This window comes from Daphnia pulex, chromosome 11 (genome assembly GCF_021134715.1).
Source record: "Daphnia pulex isolate KAP4 chromosome 11, ASM2113471v1".
Classification (NCBI taxonomy): domain Eukaryota; kingdom Metazoa; phylum Arthropoda; class Branchiopoda; order Diplostraca; family Daphniidae; genus Daphnia; species Daphnia pulex.
The window spans coordinates 606,408-624,781 of NC_060027.1; the positions used below are offsets into that span (position 1 = coordinate 606,408).

At 38.2% G+C, this 18,374-nt stretch overlaps 7 protein-coding genes across 10 annotated transcripts; 2 read left to right on the top strand and 5 right to left on the bottom strand.

Annotated features, from left to right (window-relative positions):
* Positions 1–23: 23 nt before the first annotated feature.
* On the bottom strand, positions 24–2,885 carry LOC124207275 (SEC14-like protein 2). 2 transcript variants are annotated; one of them, XM_046604654.1, is made up of 13 exons: positions 2,334–2,885; positions 2,175–2,229; positions 2,030–2,098; positions 1,852–1,921; positions 1,737–1,780; positions 1,546–1,666; positions 1,408–1,443; positions 1,173–1,346; positions 1,031–1,111; positions 751–950; positions 546–691; positions 334–485; positions 24–251 (listed from the first exon to the last, which is right to left on the bottom strand). In XM_046604654.1, exons 2-13 carry the CDS (start codon positions 2,220–2,222, stop codon positions 154–156), a joined length of 1,239 nt encoding a protein of 412 aa, XP_046460610.1. In that variant the 5' UTR covers positions 2,223–2,229; positions 2,334–2,885; the 3' UTR covers positions 24–153. The 2 variants fall into 2 exon arrangements, with proteins under 2 accessions (XP_046460610.1, XP_046460611.1); XM_046604655.1 differs by having other exon boundaries at positions 2,175–2,259; positions 2,334–2,853.
* A 353-nt stretch (positions 2,886–3,238) lies between these two features.
* Positions 3,239–5,620, bottom strand: LOC124207276 (SEC14-like protein 2). Its single transcript, XM_046604656.1, has 10 exons — positions 5,465–5,620; positions 5,196–5,271; positions 5,056–5,099; positions 4,862–4,979; positions 4,528–4,740; positions 4,366–4,446; positions 4,085–4,284; positions 3,864–4,015; positions 3,617–3,768; positions 3,239–3,546 (listed from the first exon to the last, which is right to left on the bottom strand). The coding sequence occupies exons 1-10, from the start codon at positions 5,516–5,518 to the stop codon at positions 3,440–3,442; spliced, it is 1,197 nt and encodes a 398-aa protein (XP_046460612.1). The 5' UTR covers positions 5,519–5,620; the 3' UTR covers positions 3,239–3,439.
* A 292-nt stretch (positions 5,621–5,912) lies between these two features.
* LOC124207277 (SEC14-like protein 2) lies at positions 5,913–8,096 on the bottom strand. Its single transcript, XM_046604657.1, has 10 exons — positions 7,969–8,096; positions 7,669–7,744; positions 7,540–7,583; positions 7,345–7,462; positions 7,043–7,255; positions 6,899–6,979; positions 6,627–6,826; positions 6,414–6,565; positions 6,189–6,340; positions 5,913–6,122 (listed from the first exon to the last, which is right to left on the bottom strand). Exons 1-10 carry the CDS (start codon positions 8,008–8,010, stop codon positions 6,010–6,012), a joined length of 1,191 nt encoding a protein of 396 aa, XP_046460613.1. The 5' UTR covers positions 8,011–8,096; the 3' UTR covers positions 5,913–6,009.
* A 315-nt stretch (positions 8,097–8,411) lies between these two features.
* LOC124207278 (SEC14-like protein 2) lies at positions 8,412–10,984 on the bottom strand. The gene is made up of 11 exons (XM_046604658.1): positions 10,613–10,984; positions 10,226–10,298; positions 10,107–10,150; positions 9,914–10,034; positions 9,769–9,827; positions 9,556–9,703; positions 9,374–9,454; positions 9,106–9,305; positions 8,892–9,046; positions 8,670–8,824; positions 8,412–8,591 (listed from the first exon to the last, which is right to left on the bottom strand). The coding sequence occupies exons 1-11, from the start codon at positions 10,658–10,660 to the stop codon at positions 8,506–8,508; spliced, it is 1,170 nt and encodes a 389-aa protein (XP_046460614.1). The 5' UTR covers positions 10,661–10,984; the 3' UTR covers positions 8,412–8,505.
* A 738-nt stretch (positions 10,985–11,722) lies between these two features.
* Positions 11,723–13,656, top strand: LOC124207279 (THO complex subunit 6 homolog). Its single transcript, XM_046604659.1, has 7 exons — positions 11,723–12,205; positions 12,274–12,507; positions 12,578–12,739; positions 12,807–12,969; positions 13,041–13,195; positions 13,261–13,348; positions 13,410–13,656. The coding sequence occupies exons 1-7, from the start codon at positions 12,099–12,101 to the stop codon at positions 13,494–13,496; spliced, it is 996 nt and encodes a 331-aa protein (XP_046460615.1). The 5' UTR covers positions 11,723–12,098; the 3' UTR covers positions 13,497–13,656.
* A 102-nt stretch (positions 13,657–13,758) lies between these two features.
* LOC124207280 (ubiquitin-conjugating enzyme E2 G1-like) lies at positions 13,759–15,355 on the top strand. The gene is made up of 4 exons (XM_046604661.1): positions 13,759–13,975; positions 14,178–14,280; positions 14,344–14,441; positions 14,507–15,355. Exons 1-4 carry the CDS (start codon positions 13,930–13,932, stop codon positions 14,764–14,766), a joined length of 507 nt encoding a protein of 168 aa, XP_046460617.1. The 5' UTR covers positions 13,759–13,929; the 3' UTR covers positions 14,767–15,355.
* On the bottom strand, positions 15,337–18,197 carry LOC124207272 (probable sulfoacetate transporter SauU). 3 transcript variants are annotated; one of them, XM_046604643.1, is made up of 12 exons: positions 17,902–18,197; positions 17,572–17,609; positions 17,190–17,496; positions 16,962–17,123; positions 16,795–16,905; positions 16,681–16,735; positions 16,510–16,617; positions 16,200–16,452; positions 15,967–16,135; positions 15,685–15,895; positions 15,528–15,624; positions 15,337–15,464 (listed from the first exon to the last, which is right to left on the bottom strand). In XM_046604643.1, exons 3-12 carry the CDS (start codon positions 17,483–17,485, stop codon positions 15,370–15,372), a joined length of 1,557 nt encoding a protein of 518 aa, XP_046460599.1. In that variant the 5' UTR covers positions 17,486–17,496; positions 17,572–17,609; positions 17,902–18,197; the 3' UTR covers positions 15,337–15,369. The 3 variants fall into 3 exon arrangements, with proteins under 3 accessions (XP_046460599.1, XP_046460600.1, XP_046460601.1); XM_046604644.1 differs by having other exon boundaries at positions 17,568–17,609; positions 17,902–18,143; XM_046604645.1 differs by having other exon boundaries at positions 17,572–17,690; positions 17,902–18,143.
* Between the last annotated feature and the right edge of the window lie 177 nt (positions 18,198–18,374).

The window sequence follows — 18,374 nt, forward strand, 5'->3', positions numbered from 1 at the left end:
ATTTAGAATTTGACACTTTGTGACATATAGAAATGTGCCGATCTATATTGAATAAAAGGCTACGGCCATACAGCACAATAAATAAAGTTTTGTTTTTATATAATTAAAATAAATATGAAACTTATTAGATATTTAGAAAATAGGCTGTTGGTTCTAAATCTCAACCGATGCGCTGGGTAGATCGACGGCGATAAAGTAGCGCAGTTTTTTCGTTCGTAAATAACTGAACGAATTGTCAAATTCCAAAACATCTGATTTGAAATAAGTTGTGGTGAGTTCCACCTCATCCACCACGAACAAAAAGAGTATAAGGAAATGAGGGTTGAAACTTACATTTCCCAGGCTCTTCACACGTAATTTCACCTTCTTCCATATCCAGGTGACTGTCAACTCGACTCAGCGGAACAAAGTCAAAAGCGTTTCCTTTAGAATCCTTGCTGTAGACGCGGAATTTGATGTCACCTCCCTCCGTTATAAACTCCCATCTATTTTAAAATTTATATTGATTCAGATTGAATTAGAATTAAGAGAAATATTACATTTACCTCAACACAGAATTTGGAACGTCAACTTTGAATTTCAATTTTTTCCTTCCACCAGCACCGATGTTCATAGTTTCCATGTAGTCCTTGGCCACAGGTTGGTTATTACTCAGGTAATACGAAGAAGGAACTTCACCTCCCATATTAAACTGTTCCACCAAAAAATGTTTCCGTTACTTGGTCATGTAATTCTATACTAAAATGTTACCTTGCTAGGACATTTGGGATCGCCATTGGGATCGGTTAAAGTACCACCGTAAAAGGCAGGAAGTTGATGAGCGTCAATTTCCTCTAGTAAAGCGGAAGTCCATTGCTTAGTGTCGCAACCGAAAATTTTGATCTTGGGAATGTCCGTCTGAGGTATAAAAGGTTTGACCATGGCGAACAGATATGGGAAAATTTTCGGGGCTTCAATAAAAAGAAACAAAATGCCATGCAGGTTTTAGTCTTGATCAAACTGTTAAATTTACTTATGTTTAATCAATTACCATTAATAATGAATACTCGGCGAAGGTGATTGGGATAGTGGAACAAAAAACCTTTGATCATTTCAACGACAATCTCCATTGCTGTGCGCATAGAGAGTGTTAATACCAAGATTATCAAATCAAAACGAATACTGAATTTTACCTGGTTTGCAAGTGTACTGCCTCAATGCAAGTCCTTCATAGTCCATTATGATTGTCATTTTCTCGATGTTTTCTCCGGTTCGTTCTCCTGCTTCTTTGATTGAAAGGCAAAAGTTTTCAAACTGCCATGGAATGAATTGGAAATATTCCTTTTTGACAAGAGACAAGTGGAGCCCTATCGGTTTCAAAAAAATTACCAAACCAATTATGACTAGCATTTTATCCGTGCAAATTACCTCTGAAGTCTATCCTGCCCATACAACACACGAAGACTGCGTTTAAATGAAAAAAAAAGGAAATTACACTGATGAGTATGTTTAAATTAATACACAAGGTTAAATGAATTGCAATGCGCTAATAATGTATTGGGTTACCGGGGCTGCCGAATTTGTCGAGCCCAGCTTGTCCCATCGAAAAGTATTTCTTGATAATTTCGTTGGGCGTGTACGACTGTAAGATTCCATCCACTCCATTTACTCGACGCCATTCCAAGGACTTGAAAAGTTCAAAATACGCCTAACATTAAATATGCGCAGCTGAGAAATACCTTTGAAAAACTAAAAACCTGTCTCAGCATTTTCTCCGCACGAGTTACATTAAAATCTTGCACTGTTTCAGCCACATGCCAATACAAAAAATTGTTAATTAATGCGTTAAAAAATACCAATAAATTTCACAACCTATCAGCCAATTGAGAAGGTACTCGTCGCTAGAATCATGTAATGTGCAGTCCTTTATCGCAATTTTCAACTAAAAGAAAAAAAATTAATTTCAGAGCAACTGGAACGTAACACAAGTGGATTCCATCGTTATGCAAATCAGGACGGAAATTATTAATTGGCGGTTACATCGACTCACTTGCAGAACCGCCGTGTTGGCCTTGGTAACACAACCTGTTTTGAATTTGGTCCCTCCATCATCTGCAAACTACATTTCATGTGTATGTAGTTCAGTGAAACGTTTGAATAACTGGTTCCATATAGACAGTTAACTATAAACATACCTGGTCAAACACGATTGGCTGGACTTGTCGAACTTGCGTGAGGCTCATATCTGACCTACACAAGCCAACCGGGGAAAATTAACTTCTTTGTTGATTAAATAATACAATCAAATTAAAACTAATAAAGCCCAGAATTATTCGAAAAATGAGATAACTTACAGTGAAGCTCGTTTAGTGGGAGTTGTGCAGAAGATGCGTTCTCAAGTTAGCTAAACCGTTTTAATTCAACCAGATTTAAGTGTCCTAACGAGACAAGCACCGTGATAATACGATCTCCGCTACAAGCCTTGCAGAAGGCGAATGACTCCGAGTTTGTTTTGAAACGCCGGTCCTCTGCAGCCCGTTCTCAATTGTCCTTGACCGATTATTTCCTGCTATTGAGTGCAGGCATTTCGAAATTCCTTTCTCTTCACTCCATCCCCACCACATGGTTACGCAAATTTAAACGCAAATAAACAAAAATTTCTAAATAACGTTTCAAAATAAATGACTAAGCGTAAAAAAAGATGCTGGCATATGGCGAAATCAAAATCTAACAATCACAATCTCCTAGCTGACATTTTTTCAAACATAAATAATTCCTTTCACGAGAGATACAATAAATAAGATAACGGCCAGCTTTAATATGGTCACCATGTTGACGTATGCAAACACTGATTCAGCATTTTTGAGGCTATACGGAGCTGACTGCTGTTGCGGCTGACACGAAACTGAATGCTGCGGCTGAGACACAGCTGCTACTAGGTAGAGTTTCAAAAAAGGAGTGTGGGTAAAGAATTACCATATTTTGAAAAAAAGAAAAAAAAAGTGTGAGTAATGAAATTACCATATTTTGAACAACCGCACCAAAAATCTAACCACACCCCCAAACATTTTTGAAACTTTTTTTCTCGTCGTTTTCATTTAAATTTAGAGTAACGGTAACCAAAACACGTGCATTGACCTTTCATACCTGAGAGGTAGTGGTTAGAAACTTTGTTTTCGAAAAAAGGTTTGATGAATAATTTTCGCACCCACCCCATTAGATTATGCAAATAAAACTAAAAAGAAAAGCAAACTCCAGATTAATTGATTTCTGATGTATTTGATGTATTTGACAACAAATAATATTTATGAGCTAATTGTAAATAAGATATCGTTTTCCATGTGTTAATCAATCATGTGTCATAAAACTCTTGATAAAAAATAAAAATCATATTTTAGCTACGTGAATTTATCAAGGAGTTCAACTGAACGAATATCATCGTACGTGTATTTTCATGTTCTCATCCGAGAGCTGTTTGACTTCCGGGTACTGGAGGATCGACAGCGACGTAGTAACGGACTTTCTTGGGTCGTAAAATGCTGAAAGTGTTATCAAACACCACCACGTCTAAACAGGAAATGAATAAATGTACTATTTTCTAATAGATGAAATATATGTTGTCAGCTGAAACATTTACATTTCCCTGGTTTCTCGCTAACGAATTCGCCTTCTTCCGTGACCAGGTGACTTTCAATTCTGCTCAAAGGTACCAAGTCCACAATGCCTTCCTCGGCACTTTTGTAATAAACTCTGAAGCCAATATCTCCTCCCTCTGTCATGAACTCCCATCTGTTTAATGACAAATTGCGTTATTCATTCTGATTTCCCAATGATTTCCTTTAATGTCGTATGTTTTTTTTTTAATTGAGGAAATTAAAGCGTACCTCAAAATTGAATTGGCGACATCAATTTTGTATTTCAGTTTCTTAAATCCACCTGCTCCGGCGATAATGTTGATGGTTTCCATGTAATCCTTGGGCACAGGTGTGCTGTTGCTCAGGTAATACGAATAAGGAACTTCTCCGCCCATGTTCAACTATAAATGGACAATTTGACAAGAATGTTTAACAGCTACTTGTTTGATTTAAACAAGAAGGATCGATACCTTGCTAGGACATTTCGGATCTCCGTCAGGATCGACCATAGTGCCCCCGTAGTGAAGCGGTAAGTTATCAGCTTCTATTTCTTCCAGTAAAGCGGCTGCCCATTCCTCTTTGTCGTGTCCAAAAATCCTCATCTTATCAAGAGTAGCTTGATGCATAAATGGTTTCAAAAAGTTGAAGATGACTGTGAAAATCTTGGGTGCTGCAAAATGTCCCCAAGCAGATCACAAGATTCATAAGAAAATGTTTAGTCATGTTGGGTTAAGTTATTTTAACAAATTACCGTTAATAATGAAGATTCGCCGGAGGTTTTCCGGGTAATTTAACTCGTAAACTTTTGTCTGTTCAGTTCCCGTTTCCATAACTAGAGCAGACGAAAAATTCGTTTATCATCGATAATATTAAAAAAAAAAACAATTTCAACGGTAGCTTGTGTGTACATTACCTGGCTTGTATGTCATTTGTCTCATTGAAAGATTTTCCATGTCAGCGACGAACGTCATTTGGCAATATTTATTTTTTCCATTGCTCAAAGTCTCATCCAGCATTTCCTTGTTCACCTTTTCGGTCATGTAGGCTTGAAAACGCATGAAATCTTTTTTCGTGACGGACTGCAAAATCCCACGCAAATCCATATTTCCCTGGGCGCAAACGTAAACTGCAATTCCAAAATGAAAGTAATATTATAATTGATCACTAAATTGTTCTCTGGTTTTCTCAATGGTTTACGACGGCAAGTCTTTTGCTTGTAATAGGAAATCTAAAGCATATATACTGACCGGGGCAGTTGAACTTGTCGTATCCTATTTTTCCAAGAGAATAATATTTCTGGAAAACTTCAGGTGGAGTCCATTTCAAGATGTCATCCACTCCGTTTATCTGCCGCCACGCCAATGACTAGGATCATGGTTTGATACGTTGTTAAACATCAAAGTATTTGTGACAATTTCGTGCTGCAGTTGTATATACTTACTGCACGTAGCATTTTCTCGGCTTCGTTGATGTTGTAGGATCGCGCTAATCAGATTGTAATATCACCCATCAGAACAACAATCAGGATTATTTTTATATGTGTGTGGGAATTATCCGAAACTAAACTTTACTGGTGCTTACCGATGAGCCATTTCAGAAGGAATTCATCTCTTGTATCCACCAACTTACTAGTGCAATCCTGAACCCGTTCCTTAAACTGGATTGAGTACGAAACAAATTAGAACAACCAATTAAAATTAAAAAGTTACTAGAAAATGAAAGTAAAAGTCTCTTTTTGGCGACCGGTCACACGGTTACAAAGTAAAATTACGACAATAGCAACGCTGTAGCCTTGAGGTGGATTTCCGCGGGACACGTAGAATAGTTTTTAATTGTTTTTTTAAATTTACCTCCGTGAGAGCACGCTTTGATTCTTCATCCAGCTGATCTAGAGGCGACTCCATTTCGATTCAGTATTGGGAATTAAATCACGGCGCTATAGTCAGCCAAACGGGTACATTAATATTGCCCTCACCGCAGACGTGTTATCGAGATAATGTGTAGATGTGTTTGTTGCCATGCCAGTTGTATAAGATAACATGCGGTTCGATAAGCGATAGATTCCATCCCTCATAGATTAACATTTGCCTTATAACGGAACACCTAAAGTGGGGGGTCTAAAGTGCATGCATGGGCTATTATATAGAATTAATACAGGGCTATACAGACTGCTTATATGGTTCTAACCTTGCGCTAAAAATTTACAACTATTACTCTATGTTTTCTTTTACTGTACATGTTTTGACGGTTTGGTGTGTTGTTTGGCGATAAAAACCAGAAAACTATTTAAAAACTCAAATAAACATTTCTGTTTATTTTTTAACTGATAAAACAAAATATTTGTATCTGAATTTGCAATGGCATTGAATATTGGAGAACGTGTGTTTTTTTCCCCTCATCCGACAACGGCAGTTGTTGGAATTCCGGGTGGTGGAGGATCGACGACGACGTAGTAACGGACTTTCTTGGGTCGTAAAATGCTGAAAGTGTTATCAAACACCACCACGTCTAGACAAAAAAAAATAAATGAAATAATATCCTACTCTTTCTCAATGGATGAAAAAAGTGTCATACATTTCCCTGGGTCCTCGCAAATGTATTGGCCTTCTTCCGTGACCAGGTGACTTTCTATTCGACTCAAAGGTACCAAGTCGATGATGCCTTCCTCGGCACTTTTGTAATAAACTCTGAAGCCAATATCTCCTCCCTCTGTCATAAACTCCCATCTGTTTCATGACAAATTGCGTTATTCACTCTCATTTCCTTTAATGTCGTATGTCTGAAGAAATTGATGCGTACCTCAAAATTGAATTGGCGACATCGATTTTGTATTTCAGTTTCTTAAATCCGCCTGCTCCGGCGATGATGTTGATGGTTTCCATGTAATCCTTGGGCACAGGTGCGCTGTTGCTCAAGTAGTACGAATAAGGAACTTCTCCGCCCATGTTGAACTAAATGGACAAAGAATTTTCAATAAGAAAATTAATTAAGGGCAAGTTCTGAAGATTTTACCTTGCTAGGACATTTTGGATCCCCGTCAGGATCGACCATAGTGCCGCCATAGTAAAGTGGCAAGTTATCAGCTTCTATTTCTTCCAGTAAAGCGGCTGCCCATTCTTCTTTGTTGCATCCGAAAATCCTTATCTTGTCAAGTGTAGCTTGATGCAGGAAAGGTTTCATAATGTTGAAGATAACTGTGAAAATCTTGGGCGCTGCGTCCGGCAGATCATCAAATGGTCAATGATTATTTTGGCTCCGCAATTTCATTCCAGTTACTACATTACCGTTGATAATGAACATTCGACGGATATTTTCCGGATAATTTGATTCGTAAACTTTCGTCTGTTCGCTTCCGGCGTCCATAACTATCGAGAAATAATTTCGTCATCAATCTAATTTTGTTTGCCTTAATAAAATTTAACCTTAACCTGGCTTGTATGTCATTTGCCTCATTGAGAGGCCCGTCATGTCACCGATGAACACCACCTGGCAATTTTTATTGGTTCCTGTGCGCAAACTTTCCTCCCGCATTTCCTTGTTGATCCTTTCGGTCGTGTAGGCTTGGAAACGCATGAAATCCTTCTTGGTAATGGACTGGAAAATCCCTCGCAAATCCATATTTCCCTGAGCGGAAATGTAAACTGCGATTTAACCACGAAAAATGTTTAATTAATGGTTGGATCGGGTTGGATCCATTCAGCCAATTTAAAATTCCAGAAATTGTTCTAACCGGGACAGTTGAATTTGTCATGTCCTAGTTTTCCCAGGGAATAATATTTCTGAAGGACTTCAGGGGGAGTCCAATTTAAAATGTCGTCCACTCCATTCGCCTGCCGCCACGCCAGTGACTATATATGATGATATGTTGTAAAACATCAAAGTATTTTGATAATATAACCTGCTGTAGTTGTATATATATACTTACTGCGCGCAGCATTTTCTCGGCTTCGGCGACATTATAAGACCGAGCTAATCAAATTGTAATTCAAGCATTAATAATAATGAACTTGTCAATTGCATTGCTGATGTATCAAATAAGTTCTAATCTGCTTACCGACCAGCCATTTCAGGTAGAATTCATCCCTCGTATCCAACAACTTGCTAGCGCAATCCTGAACCCCTTCTTTAAACTGGATCGAGAAACCCAAAAACAAATCAGAACACATTTCACAATTTTCCTAAATGAGTAGCGGGGTATAGAAATGAAAGCAAAAGTCTCGTCTGTTGGGCGAAACTGGTCAAATTTGATAAAAGTATAGTGACTAAAATAGGAACGAGCTCGTTTATTTCGCAACAGACGGTCTATATACTATTTGGGACATGGAATAATGTTTTTCAATTGTTTGAAATTTACCTCCGTGAGCGCAAGCTTTGATTCTTCATCCAGCTGATCCATATTTCTGTTTCCCCAATTAGGTGGAGAAACGGCGGAGAAACGGGCGGGCACAACTTATTGCTCGACCCGCAAACGCGTTATCTGAGATTTGCAGGCACATCATGTTTTTGTTTACCACGCCAGTTGTGTTTAAGATAACATCTAATTCGATAAGCCATATCCCCGCCTCATAAGATTATACAATTTGCCCAATAAAGCGACCCTAGAGTAGACACCATATAAAGCTTATGAAATAGAAGGGATAAAATGGTCGTTAGACGGACGTGAAGGATTCTAAATCATACACCATTTCTTGCTCAAGGCCAATTGCACAAGGCATTAACAGCACACGAATTAACGACAAGATTAGAATTGTTTTTTTTGTACCCCAAGAAAACGGAAGCCTTTTTTCCAAAGTGAAATAATTTTGTTTATTTTATTCAATCGGCAGAAGAAATAATTTTATCTAAATTGTAATTATTTGAAATCTCAGGTGCAGCTAGGTGTGAGAGTTGTCTAAGATTCACATTTGCTCACGTCAATGCTGTACCAAAGCTTCTTGGAACGGAAATAGCTGTAGGAATTGTCAAACTCGATGACGTCTAAAAAGAGAATAAAAAAAAAAAATTAATTCTAAGCAATTCAAAATTATTTTTTTTAAATGATTAAAGTCCCCTCACATGTGCCGCTGTATACACAAACAATTTCACCCGCTTCCATCATTTGGTGACTGTCAACGCGAGCTCGCGGTAGCACAATCACTTCTTTGCCGTCATCTTTCTTGACGCAATTGATTTGGAAACCCACGTCACCATCCTCTGTCATAAACTCCCACCTGCTCCATTACAAAGAATAATTAGCGACGCTAAAATAAATGATACGATACAACAAACAAAAATGACCTCATCAATGATTTGGCTTCTTCGACAATGATTTCAATTCGTTTCCGATTTCCGGCCGGAACTAATTCACTTTTCAGGTGGGCTCCGCTGGCTCCACTTTCGGGCTTTTTATTATTGATGTAGTAATTCTTCGGCACTTCTCCGCCCATGTTGATCTGCATTCAGATTATAACGTTGTTAAGAAATTTAAAAAAATAAAAATATTGTAACTTACTTTAGTTAGGCAGAAAGGATTTCCATCGGGATCGGTCATGGTGCCTCCGTAATGAGCGGGAAGTTGATCGGCGTCAATCTCCTCCAGCAACGCTTCTTTCCAAGCTTTGGCATCCTGAGAGAAAATGCGCAATTTGGCTAAAGTGGCGGCGCTGAGAAACGGTTTGACCAAGTTGAAGCCCACGGAAAACACCTGAGGTACTAAAAATTGGTCACTGTCAACTGGACTTGAATGAAACTGATTAAACAAATAAAACAAATCAACTTACCGTTGATAACGAATACGCGGCGAACACCTTCCGGGTAGTTGGTTACAAAAAGGTTGGTGGTTTCCATTCCAATGTCCATAACTTGTTTGATTTAGAAAGGGTTTGATTTAGTATTTGTTATCGTTTCTTTTTTTTTTTTAAATTAGAAATCATTTTCAGTGTGAATTATCAATATGTGTTACATTGTTTGCTCATTTGATTCACGGAGAAATCGGCCATGTCGATGATGAGTGTCTGATAGGATACAGGTTTGCCAGAGCGCAGAGCATTTTCCATCATTAGGCGGTGGCTCATTTCGGTTATGTAGACCATGTAACGCAGGTAGTCTCGCTAGTGAATAATTCAAATTAGGTTTTGGGGTGTTAACTGAAATGCATATTTTTAAATGAATGTACCTTGGTCACGGATTGCAATATTCCCGTCATATCCGTCCGACCGAAAGCGTTGATCCACACTGAAAAGATTGGAGAAAAAATCAAATTGAATTTTATTTTTTCTCTCTGCTTTTCTTAAATCATTTTTAATTAATCTTTTTGTTACCAGGACAATGAAATTTGTCGTGTCCAGTTGCTCCGAGGGAGTAATATCTGGTCAATACTTCCGGAGGCGTCCATTTGTCTAGAATTGTGTCGACCTGGTTTATTTGACGCCATTCTAACGACTTCAATATTCGAATTAATTTAAATATTGTGCGATATAAAAATATATTGTGCTATTTTGAGAATTGACTTACTTGGCGAAACATCGTTTCGGATTTAGCTAAATCGAATTCCCGGGCTGTGATCATTGATAAAACAATTAATTTTCACCGAATGAATTAAATTGTTAACGCCATACGAAAATGATTAATACCAATGAGCCATTTGATCAGGTGGGCGTGGGTGGTGTATTCTGGTAGCCTGCAATCCGCCACATTATTTGCAAACTGTTGGTGAGAAAAAAAAAACGGAATTAATAAAAGATTGAAACATTTTTATAACGGCCCAGATTTCTACGTGTATAAAGCACTGTAAGTTTTCTTCGCCCTTTTGCTCCGAAAACCCGCTGGGTTTAAAACAAAAAAAAAGCATAACAGGTTGGAATTTAAAAAGCTTGCCACAGCTTTCTCTGCCACTCACATTGTTACCTCATTCTATCTTTGATTAATACACTATCCGCGTTCAGCGTGGCGAAATTTCAATACTGGCGAAAATTTAACCTTCGTCTATTATTACAATTAAAAAAGACGATTTTAAATACCTGGTCGAATAAGTTTCGTTTCTCTGGGCTTAGTTGTGTAAGGTCCATGACCGAGAGAAAAGAGAAATTTTCCTCTCGGAATAGTAGAAAGAAAGAAAGTCCCGAGATCCGTATGTTAGATTGCGCGGCTCAACTGGAACTTTTCGAGTTAAGAGTTAAACTTTTTGATCGTTTTGACACTTTCAATTGTCAAAACATGGTGTTGGCTGTTTGTTGGGTTTTAACTCGACCTAATAGTTCCACTACGTCAGTTCGTGTTGTTCCACTGTGATTTCGCTTTATAAGTGCCCAGTCTGAACGAGAATAGCAGTGCGATGCGACCGATCTGTTGGGTGGTTCACACATCAAGAAGGCAAGCGAACGAATGTAGGCTAAGGCCATTAGATTTTTTGGATTCTAGCAATATTATTATCAGAGAGGAAAGCAGGTTTCCTTTCCTGGTATTTCTTCTTGCAGGCCCTCTGATGTTTACTGAATGCACTACGTGCTGTTGCCCTAGCGCTGTATTTTGCTCCCGGCGGCTTATCCCGTTAATAACAGCCTTATGTATTCACGGCGGCCTGAATTATTACAGGTTATTCAGTAATCACTCCACAAGTTTATAAACTCGTAAATTATGCGATCCGCGGGGGGATATAAACTGCAGTCAAGGTTTTCCTGAAGAAAACTTAACACACTGCTGCGCCGCTACGTCTCAGGTGTGACCAAAACACGTATCTTGGCTATCACATTTTATTATATATTTTTTTATTTGAAACATTTCACTTTTTTAAAATTGGTCTGGTTGTTCTGTGTCAAAGTCAACATCTCGAAAATAATCAAAAAGGCAAGTCTATAACAAATTTGGGGGAGTGTTTTCACACAAGTCTAGATACGGTATCATGTCTGATTCCAATAGCTGATTTCATGGGAAATCAGATCTAGTTAATCTAAGCAAATAAGATTAAACTACAAAAAGCTGAAGGGATATCGGTTTCGATTCAAGGCCCAAGGGAAGTGACGTGTAGGGAATAATGGGAATAAGTAAGTTGCGTTCAGTGTATGACAACTCATTGATGATATTCATTATATCTGAGAGTGTCCTTGATCTTATTATTTTGGTCTTTTCAAATCTGAAGTTGACCACATTAAATAACTACAGTTAAAATTTTTGAAACATCATTCAACAGCGCTTTAAATCGGTTTAGATCTTCATCGAACCAATGAAACCAAGTCGTAGTTCACATTTCTATTTGTTTTTGGCTTATTTCTCAGTTGAATTTCCCGGGTAATGGCTGAAACTGAAAAACCTTTCTCGGATTTCCGCAAATTAGTAGATATCGTAGCAGACGCTTCCGCATGGAGACCCAGAGCGCCACAAAAATCAAACTTTGCCGGTGTATATTCTTGTTTTGATTTTCAAATTAAAAGTTAAATTTACTGAGTTACAAATTCTCCGACTTCACGAATAACTAAACTGTTAAAGCAGTGATTAAAGTGCGAAAATATGCCTAACATAAAATCGTTTTACGTGACTGTCCTCTCTCAAGCCCTATCTCCTTGTGAGGAATTTCTAGCTGCTGGAACCAATTTTGGGAATGTCAACATATTTAAGTATTGAATTTATTCTTAAAATAATATTACTGAAAAAAAAAATTTTATTAACATGTATCTCTTCCTAGTATCAAAAGTTTGTATGCCGAAGATGAACAGGGTCCACGTGAAAGCCTCACATTACCACAGAAATGCTTTTCTGTCAGTACCAAACCTTTGCAAGCTATAACATCTTTAAATGATAACTTACTCGTTGGAGGCAAGAACTGTATTGAGGCATTTAGCTGGAATCAATTGGTGCTTCCACAGAATAGTGATGAGAAGGTGAAACCTTGCTGGAAAGTTGATCTTCGCTTGCCAACGTAACCATATTAGAATATTCTGATTATTACATTTATCATAATTAACTGTTGGTTTTATGTAATTTTATAGTGACTTTGGCACTAAAGAAACTGTAGATTGCATGATTAACGGTGAAAACTCAACTTTTGTTGCTTGTGGAGACAACAATATTCATCATGTAGATCTTGAATATGGGAAAGTTAAACAAACCTTCTCTGGTCATACTGATTTCATTCACTCAATGTCCCTGGTGTATGTAGATGTAGTTACAATTCAAGTTATTGCATAAAAACATTAATTACTTTTTATTGTGTGATAGTGGGAATCAGCTATCAAGTGCAAGTGAAGACGGAACAGTATGCATCTGGGATACTCGAAAATCAAAACCTAATCACGTAATTACACCACATTTGGAGTCTAAACTGAATCGACCCCATCTGGGAAAATGGGTTGGTGCTGTTGCTATGAATGAAGATTGGTTGGTAAGTCTTGTTTAAGGAAGTAATCTAATCGATGAGAAATCACTACAGTTGTTATTTGTCGCATATCATAGGTGTGTGGAGGAGGCCCGCACTTAGGACTTTATCATTTACGATCTTTGACAATGAGTAGAGTATTACTCGAAGAAGACGTCCATGGTGTTAACAACGTTATGTTTCACGAAGACAATATAATCGTCGGCGTAGATGGACCGTTTGTATACCAATGGTAATTTTTAAAAATTTAAATTTCCCCCTTGACACTAATGTGTGAGCTGGGTCAATTATTTTTAGCTTATTTTCGGGAGATATTACCGTCAAAATGCCTACAAGTCCCCTTAGAGTCTACAGTATTTGCCTCCAGAAAAAGGATGCAAATAAAGTAAAAAAATATTATGATAATGAAATGAAAAACAAATATAATCTTTGGATTGTTATATTAGTTGCTATTCGTCGGCGGATCCGGTGGAGACATTGACATTTGCACCAGTTCTAAACTACAAGATCAAGTGATTCGTTGTCTTTCATGAATTATGTATCGTCATTTGAACATTTTCATCTCGCTTGCCCTTCCATCAATTATTATACAAAAAAAAACAAAGACATCTGCCATGTCTTTAGATTAATAATGTCAAATTGTGATGTTTTATATCGAGTAATGTTCACAAGAAAATACATCGTGATAATTTATTTCTGGGTTTATTGAATCAATGTTTATTTTAGGAGTGCAATTTAAAAAAAATTAAAATTTATAAAACATGCATTGACGGCATTGACGGAGATTGGTCCGTGACCTGGCCGTGATTAAATTGATTGGCCAACAACGCGCGAGCTCTAGAGGAAGGAAGGAGATTTGGCAACGTCAAAGGCTAGGACGAAGCAAGCAACGTGCTTGGAAAGACTTCTCAACTTGAGAGAAGACTTCTCAAGTTCCTCTCAACAAATTTACGTTTTGATTTCATTATGTCCGAATTGCAGTCAGCATTACTTCTTAAAAAACAGCTAGCAGGTAATTCAGTTGTTCTTGGAACAGGTTATGTAAGATGAAGAGCGTGCGAGTCGCTGTACTTTTTATTTGTTTCACCAGTTTCACTCATTCAATGGCGTTGGCTGACGGCTTTCTTGTTTGTTATATGCTTGACTTGAAATTTTTTATCGAGTTTAAGTGTTGTTTTAACATTCGTTTATTTGTCATTTCATCATTTTTGCAGAGTTAAACAAGAACCCTGTTGAGGGTTTCTCTGCTGGACTCATCGATGACAGTGACATTTATCGATGGGAAGTCCTGCTCATTGGACCACCCGACACTCTTTAGTAATTTTTTTATTAATGTTTTAATGAATTGTAATATCATTTTTATCATTTGAAATTTGACAGTGAGGGAGGGTTCTTCAAAGCACACATCTACTTCCCCAAAGAGTACCCGCTGAGGCCTCCCAAAATGAAGTTCATTACAGAGATTTGGCACCCTAATAGTAAGTTGTGTTTTATTTAATTCATTATTTTATCTATGTATATCTAATTATATTATTTCCAATAGTTGAGAAGAATGGTGATGTTTGCATATCTATACTTCATGAGCCTGGAGATGACAAGTGGGGTTACGAGAAAGCTTGTGAGCGGTGGTTACCCATTCACACTGTGGAAACTATTATGATCTCGGTCATCTCTATGCTGGCAGACCCCAATGATCAGAGCCCGGCTAATGTAGACGCAGCCAAAGAATGGCGAGAGAACTTCCCAGAATTCAAAAGGAAGGTGGCAAGGTGCGTTCGCCGGAGTCAAGAAGAAATGTTGTAAGGAACCGAGTAAAGATGAAATAGGCAGTGTAATGTCATCCAATAATTCAGTTGTGTCAAGCCCCCTCGACAGGATTTTCTCCTGCCTAACTGAATTTTAGGAAGGATTTCTCTCCAAACTCGCTCATTTGTCTTATTTTTCCTCTCCGATTCTATATTGCTTTGAATTCTATACAAAACAAAATAATAAAAGAAACGTTTCGAAAACTTCACAAACGAAATGTTCAGAGGAATGTCATGAAGGTAGGCCATGCATGAAATCTAGGATTAAAATTTTCTGATGAAAACTTAGTTGCCTGTTGCAAACCGAAAAATTTAACTAATGAATTCTCCAACCTTATTTAAATGCAAGAGAAAAACAAAATTCAAACAAGTTATGTCACCACAACTTGTAGTTTCACCTCGTGATATCTTGTCATTTTATATATTTTTTTAAAAGCAAGTTTTCTTCCTTCTTTCCTCATCTTTGAAATTAACATTTCCTTACTCGTCACCCTTCAATTTATCCCATACGGGTGATTGTGTGTGCGTGTTTTTGCACGTCTGAAAAGCAATTTTTGACAAGAATAAATGTCGATTCAGGCCTTGTATTTTGAGCAATCCATTATGATTCACAATTTTCAGCTCCAGTTAAGGATTTCTTGCGTCCTTCGTTTGAATTGCGCAAAGCAATTCCCAGTAACCCGAAAAGAGCAGCACCTATTCAAATTTACATAATTTCTTATCCCATAGATTTAAAAAAAATTATTTTATGAAATTTACTGATCAAGAAGAATCCTGGATAAAACAGAATAAGAGTCTCCCTGTATCCCATAAGCTTGCTGATTGGAGTAATGATGACTGGCAAATTACCTCCAACCTATTAGAATTGCATGTAAGTTATCATTTCTAATAATAAAATAAAATTTAACTTTAATACATTGTTCATAACGAATAAGAAGACAGCAATAACGAAGGAACACGCTGTGGATGGCACCAATTCGATCAAAATGGCGAAAAGTACACCAAACCACATTTCGGCAAAAAGATACGCAATCAGCAGAGATGCAAAGCAGTAGGGCGGAGGTAGGAGCAACACACCTGCTGCAAACGGGCTTGCTACCGCCTGGCTAGCTGCCAAAACCCAAGCCCTAATAATTTAAAAAAAATCATTATCATCAAACTTACAGGTAAGACCAAAATCCAATCACAAAATTCATACCTAGCTTGAAGTCCTGCCCGTTTAACAATACGATCCGAAACAGCTCCACCGATCAAAATTCCGCTTGAACCGCCCACAATAGACACCAGAAACAGCCAAAGTCCCACGTCAGTGCCAGGATAGTAGTAATCGAAGTAGAGTTGGCTGTTGTAAGCCCAGGAAAATCCAGCTACCCAAAAGAACTCATCTTAATTCCAAATGCAAATTCTTGACGAGAAATCGAAGCACTCAACCAGTGTGTCTGACACAAGCGCCCAGGCAAAGAAGCAGGACAAACGGATGAAAGAAATGGCTCAAATTGATCCATGCATTGTTCCAGGTAGACGAAGATTCCACTTCCGTTTTTGAATTGTGTTCATTTTCCAACTGAAAAGTATCATCTTTCTTTGAGCGATTTGAAGAGCGCGGGTCAGAAGTCGTCAAGAAGAGCAGAGCCGCAAAGAAAAATCCTGGGATGCCACTCAAATAATAAGCCCATCGCCATCCCTAGTCATGCACGAATTTAAAACTGAATCAAACGGAAATTAAAATTCTTTTGATTACCTGGCCGAGGATGTCCAACGGAGGAATATAATTGCCAACGACATAACTTAAACCATAGCCGAAATAAATGCCCCAGTTCACCAGTCCAAGAGCAGCACCGTGTAACGACTAAAGGTAATTGAAACAAACATAAAAAATTGTCAACATCTGATAATGACATTGCACTTTTACTTGTGGAAACAGGGTCATCACTAAACTGGCCGACACGGGCTGACAGGCGGACTCCCTAATTTGAAAGCAAAGTCAGTATTTATTCATGTGATCTGATGAGTGTAAAATTGTTACCCAAACGCCACACCAAATCTGAGGAAAATTAAATGCCAAACTTCTTGTGCAGTTCCCATAACAATGGTACAGGTACTAAAAACAATTGTGCTGATAGCTAAGATCACGATCCTGTTTTTAAAAAATGTTTTTAAAAATTGTCAATTAGATAAATATCATTAATGTACCGGTTATATCTGTCAGCTAATGCTCCAATTAAAAGGCCACCAATACTAAAGGCGAGTATAAAGCTTGGTCCGGCGAGTATTTGATATTCGATGCCCATTCCATTGTAGTCCCACTGGCAGAATGAACTACCACCCGTTTGATCCGTCAGCACATTGTCGCATCTATTATCGTTAAAAAAGTAAACAAAATTACAAATTCTACACCCAACAATTACGTGATCAATTTACGTTTCTTGGTTTAAGTAGTCTGAGCACGTCGTATTGCCACCGCCGAGATGGACCGGAACGGACTCATTTCTCAAACAGCTCTGATCGCCGTACTCGAGATCTTGCGACATGGCCCGACTGGTGGTTCCAGGTAAGAAATGTGATAGTTCTCCAATGCCATAGCATAGCGACATGAGTACCACCATGTACCATGCTTTACTACGCTTAACAGCCTTCGTCAAATCGGTAGCCGTGTTGTCCAGTGTAGGTGCGATCGCCTGGATTCCACTCTCGTCAACCATACATTCTTCCTCCATTATCAAATCCGCTGCGTATACAGTCAGTATTAGTAATAATATTCAAAGCCAAACCCGTTAAATTCATTTAATCGTTTGATACCCACTGAATTTGTCTGGAGAACGATGCTCCTTTCACGTATTTCTGAAATCAATCAAGTTCAAGTTCAAATTCAAATGTTTTAGTTGGAGTTGTAGATACGGTTAACAGATGGAGCGAGAGTGGCTATTTCCAAGTTAAATTACATAAACACACAACAGCGTGATTATTACGCAAAACAAATTTTAAGTTAGCGTCCAACTTCTTGTTCTAAAGTTTGTCGCATGAAGCAACCGTTCGAAATCTAACTAGAACCGCACCATGCCAAGAATATTGCCCAACTACTAATTCAAGATGCAGAAAACTAAAAACATTGAAAAGTGAAAATGTAATATACTTGGCGTGTCAGATCGATCGAGTACTGACACCTAGGTGCTCCGCTTAGGACAGAGATTAGCGCCCACTTTGTTTTCCCGTCTGATAAGAAGTCCTTGTAGTTTGGGGTTGTCGGGCGAAAACCGGAACTGCTGCCACAGCGCAGACACTAAGCTTTCACGAACTTTGATCGATGGGATCTGACCCTGTATAGAAAAGAGATTTGTTCGGGGTGGGCTCTAGTCATTTCTTAAGGCCGTAGAACATGTAGGACTGCTTTCGTTTGAATCGATAACTGTACAGTCGAGCGCCAAAATATCCACTAGCGGCCGAACTACAGACTGGGTAAAGGCGCCAATTAATGACGGAATCGAATATCGTGTAATCAGATATAACTTGGCGTTTCTCAGCTTTCGCTGGAATTTGAAAAAAAAGAACGAGATAGGCGACATTAACTTGGAAACCCAATCAAAGTAAAATAATCTTAGGCCTAAG

What these genes read in the sequence shown, in the direction of transcription:
- LOC124207277 (XM_046604657.1), bottom strand. Translation starts at nt 8,010, where the DNA reads ATGGATCAGCTGGATGAAGAATCAAAGCTTGCGCTCACGGAG. An exon ending in CCGAGAAAATGCTGCGCGCA is followed by an intron (nt 7,463 to 7,539) that starts GTAAGTATATAT and finishes CATCATATATAG; the next exon opens with TCACTGGCGTGGCGGCAGGC. An exon ending in TTGCGAGGACCCAGGGAAAT is followed by an intron (nt 6,123 to 6,188) that starts GTATGACACTTT and finishes TTTTTTGTCTAG; the next exon opens with ACGTGGTGGTGTTTGATAAC.
- LOC124207278 (XM_046604658.1), bottom strand. Translation starts at nt 10,660, where the DNA reads ATGGACCTTACACAACTAAGCCCAGAGAAACGAAACTTATTCGACCAG. An exon ending in TATTGCAATCCGTGACCAAG is followed by an intron (nt 9,704 to 9,768) that starts GTACATTCATTT and finishes ATTATTCACTAG; the next exon opens with CGAGACTACCTGCGTTACAT. An exon ending in TTGTGTATACAGCGGCACAT is followed by an intron (nt 8,592 to 8,669) that starts GTGAGGGGACTT and finishes TTCTCTTTTTAG; the next exon opens with ACGTCATCGAGTTTGACAAT.
- LOC124207276 (XM_046604656.1), bottom strand. Translation starts at nt 5,518, where the DNA reads ATGGAGTCGCCTCTAGATCAGCTGGATGAAGAATCAAAGCGTGCTCTC. An exon ending in GCGAATCTTCATTATTAACG is followed by an intron (nt 4,285 to 4,365) that starts GTAATTTGTTAA and finishes GACATTTTGCAG; the next exon opens with CACCCAAGATTTTCACAGTC. An exon ending in GTCGCCAATTCAATTTTGAG is followed by an intron (nt 3,769 to 3,863) that starts GTACGCTTTAAT and finishes GTCATTAAACAG; the next exon opens with ATGGGAGTTCATGACAGAGG.
- LOC124207279 (XM_046604659.1), top strand. Translation starts at nt 12,099, where the DNA reads ATGCCTAACATAAAATCGTTTTACGTGACTGTCCTCTCTCAAGCCCTA. An exon ending in ATTCACTCAATGTCCCTGGT is followed by an intron (nt 12,740 to 12,806) that starts GTATGTAGATGT and finishes ATTGTGTGATAG; the next exon opens with TGGGAATCAGCTATCAAGTG. An exon ending in GGACCGTTTGTATACCAATG is followed by an intron (nt 13,196 to 13,260) that starts GTAATTTTTAAA and finishes AATTATTTTTAG; the next exon opens with CTTATTTTCGGGAGATATTA.
- LOC124207275 (XM_046604654.1), bottom strand. Translation starts at nt 2,222, where the DNA reads ATGAGCCTCACGCAAGTTCGACAAGTCCAGCCAATCGTGTTTGACCAG. An exon ending in GCAGTACACTTGCAAACCAG is followed by an intron (nt 1,112 to 1,172) that starts GTAAAATTCAGT and finishes CTATGCGCACAG; the next exon opens with CAATGGAGATTGTCGTTGAA. An exon ending in GTGTGAAGAGCCTGGGAAAT is followed by an intron (nt 252 to 333) that starts GTAAGTTTCAAC and finishes ATTTCAAATCAG; the next exon opens with ATGTTTTGGAATTTGACAAT.
- LOC124207280 (XM_046604661.1), top strand. Translation starts at nt 13,930, where the DNA reads ATGTCCGAATTGCAGTCAGCATTACTTCTTAAAAAACAGCTAGCAG. An exon ending in TCTTAAAAAACAGCTAGCAG is followed by an intron (nt 13,976 to 14,177) that starts GTAATTCAGTTG and finishes TCATTTTTGCAG; the next exon opens with AGTTAAACAAGAACCCTGTT. An exon ending in AGAGATTTGGCACCCTAATA is followed by an intron (nt 14,442 to 14,506) that starts GTAAGTTGTGTT and finishes TATTTCCAATAG; the next exon opens with TTGAGAAGAATGGTGATGTT.
- LOC124207272 (XM_046604643.1), bottom strand. Translation starts at nt 17,485, where the DNA reads ATGGAGGAAGAATGTATGGTTGACGAGAGTGGAATCCAGGCGATCGCA. An exon ending in GACTACTTAAACCAAGAAAC is followed by an intron (nt 17,124 to 17,189) that starts GTAAATTGATCA and finishes TAACGATAATAG; the next exon opens with ATGCGACAATGTGCTGACGG. An exon ending in AGATTTGGTGTGGCGTTTGG is followed by an intron (nt 16,736 to 16,794) that starts GTAACAATTTTA and finishes CTTTCAAATTAG; the next exon opens with GGAGTCCGCCTGTCAGCCCG.